The sequence below is a fragment of the Populus euphratica genome, unplaced genomic scaffold (assembly GCF_000495115.2).
Source record: "Populus euphratica unplaced genomic scaffold, PopEup_1.0 scaffold1932.1, whole genome shotgun sequence".
NCBI classification, from domain to species: domain Eukaryota; kingdom Viridiplantae; phylum Streptophyta; class Magnoliopsida; order Malpighiales; family Salicaceae; genus Populus; species Populus euphratica.
The window spans coordinates 2,639-12,035 of record NW_011501784.1 but is presented as its reverse complement, the minus strand read 5'-3'; the positions used below and the strand labels follow the sequence as shown (position 1 = coordinate 12,035).

At 31.8% G+C, this 9,397-nt stretch overlaps 1 protein-coding gene across 2 annotated transcripts; it reads left to right on the top strand.

Annotated features, from left to right (window-relative positions):
• The first annotated feature begins 6,400 nt into the window (after nt 1-6,400).
• LOC105118435 (transcription factor bHLH74-like) lies at nt 6,401-7,905 on the top strand. Of its 2 annotated transcripts, none has more exons than XM_011016397.1 (5): nt 6,401-6,499; nt 6,957-7,028; nt 7,116-7,253; nt 7,338-7,419; nt 7,502-7,905. In XM_011016397.1, the coding sequence occupies exons 1-5, from the start codon at nt 6,449-6,451 to the stop codon at nt 7,522-7,524; spliced, it is 366 nt and encodes a 121-aa protein (XP_011014699.1). In that variant the 5' UTR covers nt 6,401-6,448; the 3' UTR covers nt 7,525-7,905. The 2 variants fall into 2 exon arrangements, with proteins under 2 accessions (XP_011014699.1, XP_011014698.1); XM_011016396.1 differs by having other exon boundaries at nt 7,499-7,905.
• Nucleotides 7,906-9,397: the final 1,492 nt, after the last annotated feature.

Sequence of the window (9,397 nt, the reverse complement as noted above, 5' to 3'; positions counted from 1 at the left end):
AACAGATTTTAATTGACCACTCTTTTTCAATTCTAGTGCCTCGACTTTTCTAGCTAAAGATGCAAACTTGGCTTGAAGGTCATGATATTCCCTAAGGTTGTACATACCTCCATTAGATGTATCAGGTTGAGTTTTACTTGGTGCCTTATAAGTACCCGCGGTGTCCCAATTTTGAGCATTTTCAGCTAACAAGTCTAAGTACTCCATTGCTTCATCAGGGTCTTTATCTTTAAAAGTTCCATTGCACATCAATTCAACCATTTGCCTATCTTTAGGTGTTAACCCTTCATAGAAATGTGAAATCAATCTCCATGTTTTAAAACCATGATGAGGGCAAGTACTAAGCAAGTCTCGATACCTATCCCAACATTGGTAAAATGTTTCTCCTGGTTTTTGAGTGAAAGTGGTGATTTGTCTTTTGAAATAGTTTGTTCTGTGAGATGGAAAAAACTTCTTCAAAAACTGTTGTTGCATTTCATCCCAAGCACGAATGGATCCTGGTCTCAAATTTTATAGCCATGTTTTAGCTTTATCTTTTAATGAAAAAGGAAAAATCTTTAATCTGATGGTGTTCATGCTACAATTTAAATTATTATATGTGTTGCAGACCTCCTCAAATTCCCTTAAATGCAAGTATGGATTTTCCAATTCTAAGCCATGAAAAGAAGGTAAAAGTTGAATAATGCCTGGTTTAAAATTAAAATGAGATGCATCAGGAGGAAAAACTATGCATGATGGTGCACTTGTTCTTGTAGGATTCATGTGATCTCTAAGTGTTCTAGCACGGTTATTCTCATTATTTTCATTATGAAGTGATTGATTATCTTCTTCGGTCATATTTTCTGAAAATGATGAGGATACCCTACAAAGTCTACCACTTGATGTACGTGACCACACTCTCATGCACGTGTAGGAATAGAATAAAAGGAAGAAGAAAACAAAATAAAGACAAACAAAACTAAAGAAACAAAGTTATATACAAGAAAAGTGAAAAGTGAAAAAGTGAAAAGAAAAAATAAAATAAATATTACAATTTATACAAGAACTTACCTCCCCGGCAACGGCGCCAAAAACTTGACACGATGAAAAGACCGGGGTCGAACCACAGGGAGGTTAATTGTACAAATTATAAACGACAATAGTACAACAATAATAATAATAACAACAACAACAATAATAATAGTAATAACAATAATAATAACAATGACAATAACATTAATAATAATAATAATAATAATAATAATAATAAAGAAAGAGAAGAAGAAGATGATGATGAGAACTTGGAGATGGAAAATTAATGTAAGGATTAAACAATAATAATAACAAATGTCAAGGTTAGAGGTTCCACTAATGGTATGTTAAACAAGTATAGTATAAACTCTTATTATTCAATTGGAAACCACACACAAAGGAGGTTCCAATTAGATTATATATTGTTAACATGATTACATTAGTCATCTTATTCGATTAATGCTAATACTTGTAAATCTCGTCAAACATTCATGATTATAACTTATGTTAACAACAAATCAAGTTCCTTTCATAGCTCAGGTGTCGGTTATACCATACAGTATGGGCTATGCAAGTGTCAAGCATTTGTTGTACCAAGTGTTATACAACATACATCAAGATTAATCATTTAACAAGCAAAGTATTAAAGAGAGAACAAGATAACAAATACAAAATATGTTAGTATCAAACATTAAAGGCCATATTAAGTTTACACTATACTTATTCTTACATCATTAGTGTAACCTTTTCACCTTGACATAATAAACTTAGCTAGACATAATGAAAGAAAGAAAAATAAATAAACAAAATAAGAACATAAATAAGATAAGAGTTAACAAAGCAAAGAAAAGGAATTGAAAGACATAAACTTAATATTAATGAAAGCAAAGCATAAGCAATACAAAAAATACAAAGAGAGAAAGGAAGAGCATGATCTTGATCTAGAAACCAATATGCTTAAATGCATGGCAAATGCCTCCTTTTATAGGCCAAAATTAGGAACTATTGATTTGATGACTAATTGATAAGTGGGTGGCCAACTTTTGACTTAGTGACAATCCTTATCTTCTCTTGTCTGCCCAAAACGTCATTGATAACGTCAAAATTGGAGCCAGTTGAAAACATGAAAGTTGTAGGCAATTGTCTCAGCTTTCTTGTGTAAAAACTTTAGCTCATTTGGACTTCTAGAACTCCAGATATGGCCAAAATACTGAACAGTGCTCGGGCTGGAAGACAGATTCGGGCTTCTTTGTTGTTGCTACAATTTGGACTTGAAAATGGCCTTTTTAGATCTTGAGCTCCATATGAAAGTTATAGACCTATGTCTTACCTTTCCATCCATATAAATTGGACCTAAATCTGAGATCTATAGCTCCAGATATGACCCAATTACCGAACAATGTTCCGGTGTGGATTGCACCGACATCTCTTTTCTAAGTTTGACCATCTCTTTATCCTTGCAATTTAAGTTCTTAAAGTCATCAATCAATCCTTTCATTTATGTGATAGGCCTGCATTTAAAATGAACATTTACCACAAATTAAAGGTATCTTATATTATTAGATATATTATTATAAAACATGCTTTAGTTAAGGAGTTATTGATACTTCAAGTGCAAAATGATGATATAAAACCATGATAAAAATGCACTTTTAAGTACTAATCACAGAGTTGTATGTTTGCGAGTATGGGTTGTGTTTGCCCTTTGGGAACTGTTTAAAGCGTAGGCTTGTTCATGGAGATATTCCTTAAAACAAGGCAAGGCTGGATGATTAGTACTTAAAAATGCATTTTTATCATGGTTTTATATCATCATTTTGCACTTGAAGTATCAATAACTCCTTAACTAAAGCATGTTTTATAATAATATATCTAATAATATAAGATACCTTTAATTTGTGGTAAATGTCCATTTTAAATGCAGGCCTATCACATAAATGAAAGGATTGATTGATGACTTTAAGAACTCAAATTGTAAGGGCAAAAAAGATAACCAAAATTAGAAAAGAGATGTCGGTGCAATCCAAACCGGAACACTGTTCGATAATTGGGTCATATCTAGAGCTATAGATCTCAGATTTAGGTCTAATTTATATGGATGGAAAGGTAAGACATAGGCCTACAACTTTCATATGGAGCCCAAGATCTAAAAAGGTCATTTTCAAGTCCAAATTATTGTAACAACAAAGAAGCCCGAAGCTGTCCTCCAGCCCGAGCACTGTTCAGTATTTTGACCATATCTGGAGTTCTAGAAGTCCAAATGAGCTAAATTGTTTACACAAGAAAGCTGAGACAATTTCCTAGAACTTTCATGTATTTCAAGTGGCTCCAATTTTTATGTTATCAATAACGTTTTGGGTAGACAAGAGAAGATAAAGATTGTCACCAAGTCAAGAGTTGGCCACCCACTCATCAATTAGTCATCAAATCAATAGTTCCCAATTTTGGCCTATAAAAGGAGGCATTTGCCATGCATTTAGGCCTCTTGGTTTTCAGATCAAGATCATGCTCTTCCTTTCTCTCTTTGTATTTTTTGTAATGTTTATGCTTTGCTTTCATTAATATCAAGTTTATGCCTTTCATTTCCTTTCCTTTACTTAGTTAACTCTTATCTTATTTATATTTTTATTTTGTTTATTTATTTTTCTTTCTTTCATTATGTCTAGCTAAGTTTATTATGTCAAGGTGAAAAGGGTACACTAATGGTGTAAGAATAAGTATAGTGTAAACTTAATATGGACTTTAATGTTTGATACTAACATGTTTTGTATTTGTTATCTTGTTCACTCTTTAATACTTTGCTTGTTAAATGACTAATCTTGATTTATATTGTATAACACTTGGTACAACAAATGCTTGGCACTTTCATAGCCCATACTGTATGGTATAACCGACACCTAAGCTATGAAAGGAACTTGATTTGTTGTTTACATAAGTTATAATCATGAATGCTTGACGAGATTTACAAGTATTAGCATTAATCGAATAAGATGACTAATGTAATCATGTTAATAATCTATAATCAGATTGGAACCTCCTTTATGTGTGGTTTCTAATTGAGTAATAAGAGTTTACACTATACTTGTTTGACATACCATTAGTGAAACCTCTAACCTTGACATTTGTTATTATCATTGTTTAATCATTACATTAATATTCCATCTCAAAGTTCTCATTTTCTTCTTCTTCTTCTCCTTCTTCTTCTCCTTCTTTTTCTTTATTATTATTACTATTATTATTAGTACTACTACTACTATTATTATTGTTATTGTTATTATTATTATTATTATTGTTATTACTATTATTATTATTGTTGTTGTTGTTATTATTATTGTTGTATTATTGTATTTATAATTTGTACAATTAACCTCCCTGTGGTTCGACCTCGGTCTTGCCGGGTTATTTATTACTTCGACACTCCTGCACTTGGGAAAAGAAATCAATCTTTTAGTCGTGTCAAGTTTTTGGCGCCGTTGCCGGGGAGGTAAGTTTTGTATAAATTAGAATATTTATTTTATTTTCTCTTTTCACTTTTCTTGTATATAACTTTGTTTCTTTTCTCTTGTTTCTTCTTCTTTTGTTTTCTTTTTCCTTTTATTCTATTCCTACACGTGCATGAGAGTGTGGTCACGTACATCAAGTGGTAGACTTTGTAGGGTATCCTCATCATTTTCAGAAAATATGGCCGAAGAAGATAATCAATCACTTCATAATGAGAATAATGAGAATAACCGTGGTAGAACACATAGAGACCACATGAATCCCACAAGAACAAGTGCACCATCATGCATAGTTTTTCCTCCCGATGCATCTCATTTTAATTTTAAACCAGGCATTATTCAACTTTTACCTTCTTTTCATGGTTTAGAATTGGAAAATCCATACTTGCATTTAAGGGAATTTGAAGAGGTTTGCAACACATATAATAATTTAAATTGTAGCATGAACACCATCAGATTAAAGCTTTTTCCTTTTTCATTAAAAGATAAAGCTAAAACATGGCTACAAAATTTGAGACTAGGATCCATTCGTGCTTGGGATGAAATGCAACAACAATTTTTAAAGAAGTTTTTCCCATCTCATAGAACAAACTCTTTCAAAAGAAAAATCACCACTTTCACTCAAAAACCAAGAGAAACATTTTACCAATGTTGGGATAGGTATCGAGACTTGCTTAGTACTTGCCCTCATCATGGTTTTAAAACATGGAGATTGATTTCACATTTCTATGAAGGGTTAACACCTAAAGATAGGCAAATGGTTGAATTGATGTGCAATGGAACTTTTCTTAATATGGACTTTAATGTTTGATACTAACATGAAGATAAAGAACCTGATGAAGCAATGGAGTACTTAGACTTGTTAGCTGAAAATGCTCAAAATTAGGACATCGCGGATACTTATGAGGCACCGAGTAAAACTCAACCTCATACATCTAGAAGAGGTATGTACAACCTTAGGGAAGATCATGACCTTTAAGCCAAGTTTGCATCTTTAGCTAGAAAAGTCGAGGCACTAGAATTGAAAAAAAATGGTCAATTGAAATATGTTGAAAATATTGTGTGTCAAATCTGTGAAACAAATGAACACTCAACCAATGATTGTCTGTCTTAGTGTATCCCATATGCCTTTTACTGTAACCAGAAACATATAAGGCCCCTAAACTTCTAGCATAATAGAGTTCAATGGCCATGACATAATCATGGAGTCTTTTTCATCCCAAAGTGTAAACTTTGGGTTTTCTGGATTGGAAGGATTATCCATCAAATGATTAATCTTTCCCTTTCCTTTGAGAAAGGTTTTTACTATCTGTGATTACTTTAGATAGTTTCTTCCATTCAGTCAGTAGGATGACTGTAAACTCTGGAATTCACTTGATAGTTGGGTTTTTTTTTGTAGTGTTTTTAGACATGTTTTCAGATCTGGACAGATCTGCTAGAATAAGTGATTATGATTTTCAGGAAAAATGAGAAAAGAAGATGAGAAATCCCAGATTTAGAGAGAGATAGGCTTAGAAAAAAAATATGCTTAGTTTAGGCTCTGATATCATATGGAGAATTGTTAAATTCTGACTTCTCATTTTGTTTTAGAATGAATTCTTAAATATATGCAACATCTACAGATGTATATTAGGACAACTATTAACTACATATAAATAGGTATTATTATTGGGTTCTGATTTATAGAAAAGAATATCTGACTTTCTGTTTTTACTACTTACAAATGTGCTTCAAATCTACCTTAATTACTTGAGAATCTTCAACAATTTTCAACAATTTCTTTGATTTAAAAATAACAGGATGCTGATTAGTTTGGTATTGATCATTGAAACTGCCTTAATTACTTGAGAATCTTCAACAATTTCTTTGATTTAAAAATAACAGGATGCTGATTAGTTTGGTGTTGATCATTGTTTTAGATTACTGGCAAAGCGGTGATGCTTGATGAGATCATCAACTATGTGCAATCACTGCAACAGCAGGTTGAGGTATGCTGTTCTAAGATTGAGATTTTCGTCCATGAATTTGGCATGTGGATTTGTGCTCATCATGTTCACTAGCCACATCATAAGCTTGCTAGTTTGAAATGGAGCTTAGCTCTAACCTCTAGAAAAACACAATAATGTACCTTCAGAGCCGGTGGAAGCAGAATAAATGAAAAGTATATGTTTTTTAGGCTCTGCAAAAGGTCTTAATATTTCTGTAGTCTAACTGAGGTGCAGGGGATATATTGCCCATAAAGGACAGTGATTTATAATCTGTGATTCCTGTAATCAAATAGATGAGAATCAGCTCTAGCTTCTTTTTTACAAGAATGACATCTGCAGAGAATACTTGATTGAAAGATGTAAACACCAGGAGTTCTACATGATAAATTTAAAATTACTGAAGCCATTTGTGCTTCCACTTGACTATAAGTCACTGATATGTTGCCTGCTATTGCAGTTTTTGTCAATGAAACTAGCAACTGTAAATCCAGAAGTGTCCAATGATGTTGAGAAGATTCAATCTAAAGATGTAAGCAAGGTTTAGGTGAAAGAATTTCAACACAATTTTCATATATGTTTCTTTGAATAAAGTCTAATACGTTTCCCTTCCATCCAGATCCTTCATCCACGTGGTGGCAATGCAGCTATTCTAGGATTCAGTCCTGGGATAAACTCGCACCAGTATTCACATGGGATTTTTCAACCTGGCATGCCAGTCATTCTAAATTCCAATCCACAGTTTTCTCCAGCACATGTAAGTGAAGGATCTTTGCAAATGCTCTGCAGAATCAATTTGCTCATCAGAAACTTATCCTTGGAATTGTTTCCATATGTGTAGGCTGTATTAGATAATGAGCTCCAGAGCTTTTTCCAAATGGGATTTGACTCCAGTTCAGCTGTTGACAGTTTAGGACCAAATGGTAATCAGCAGTTCTTATAATCTCAACTCAACAAGCTTTTGTTACCATTTTCCTGACCTGTAGATACTAATGCTCTCAGCAGGGCATTTGAAACCAGAGCTCTGAATGTTGAAGAGACATAACAAGGCATTGATTCCACCTAACAAAGAAAATCAAGTGGTTCAAGTTGACTTTCATATTGAAAGAAACAAAAATAGTCAAGAAAATTCTTCTGTTGTATAGGTTTAAGCTCCTAACTGTTCGTTCTTCAATTTTTTTTGGAAGAAGATTACGTGCTAGAATCACAGAGATATATGTATATTTTCCGACTAAGAAGTGAGACTTTTGCTGGTGATGTTTGTTGATTTTTGCCTGTTTCATTGGGAATGAATTTGAGCATGTATGAGGCTCTCTCTTGTAGGGTTTACCAAGCTAACAGAATACATGTGCCAGATGTTTGTTTTTGTTGGTACCCATGATATGTTCAAACAGACCTGTTTATATTTAGCCGCAATAGTGTGCTTTTTTATTTTTATTTTTTGGGGCATCATTCGAGCTTTGATCTGTTAAGGTTTCAATTGGCGTACGAGAGGGTAGATTTCTCTTTTTCCACACCCCATGACTTGTTTTTTACCGGGTCGAAGCATATCTTGTAGGCACGTTAAATTGGATTTAAATTGTTGAAGTGAGTGGGAATCGCGAAGTTTTTTATGCAATTTGAAGATTATAATTGTTTAGTATTATAATAGCTGTACTTGTTATAGTATGAAAAAAATTATTTCATAAAAATTATTTTTAGTTGAGGTTTGTTTAAAAAAAAATAGATATTTGGTTAAAATTATAGTTGAAATTGAGATTTGAAAAAAAAATAATTTAATATGTTTGGTTAATAATGCTTTTGAAATTAAAATTATAAAATAATTTTAAAAAATATATATTAATATTGATTTTTAATTTAAATATTATAGATTTAATTATTACTATTATATCATAAAATAAATAATCTTTATATAAAATAGTTTTTATTGTTTCATTAAATTTTTTAAGAATGCAATAACATAGGTAAAATATAATCAAGAATAAAATTGGAATTGCGATCAAATTCTGTAAATATTATATCATCAAGCGATTTCCATTTAATGTATGTGATGTCATTGAATAATGTTTAACACTAGTTTTTTGAATAAAACATAATTAAAAATAAAAAAAAATATTTTTTTATATTGTTAGATCGAACTCGGTTCACTGCATTTTTAACGTTGAACCGGACCGGCCGAAACAGTGGAGCACGCTCCACTGTTCATGAGTTTCCAGCTTAAGAAGCAGCAATTTGCTGCTTCTTTCTAACTTGTGGCCGTGCCACAATTAATAGTAGGCCCTACCGGTGGAAATTTATTGTTGAAGCATTACCAAACAAGTGAGTTGCTGTGATTGCTTTAAAGGCAGAAGCAACCACACAACCAAACACCCACTATATATTGCATCCCACGAGCTTTTTCTCAAATTTATCCCTTTTCTTTTATAAAAATAATAATAAAAAAAATTATCTAATAAAAATAATAATAACAAAAAAACCTAACAACTTGGCCAAAACAACAGGTTGAGAAAAATTTCAAATATGTAGAAGAATCAAGTTAGAGTTTTAGATGAAATTTTAAGCTTAATCATGCTTCATTGTCTCCAAAACAGAAAAGACAATACAAATTTAAGGTTAAATTAAATAATTATTAAATGAATTTACATAAAAATTAAATCCAAAGACTTCATTAATTTTTAATAGGCTAATTTGATTTAATCATGAGCCAAATTAAAAGTTTAATTATATTTAAGAATTCATTTGGATCAAATTAAAAGATTTAATTAGGAACAAAGATTTAATTATACTTTTAACAGGTTAAATTAATTTTATTAGGGACTTAATTGAAATTTTAGAATATCAAACTCAAATTTCACGAGGTTAATTGATTGAAAATAAAGATAAAATTACAAGAAAATCAAA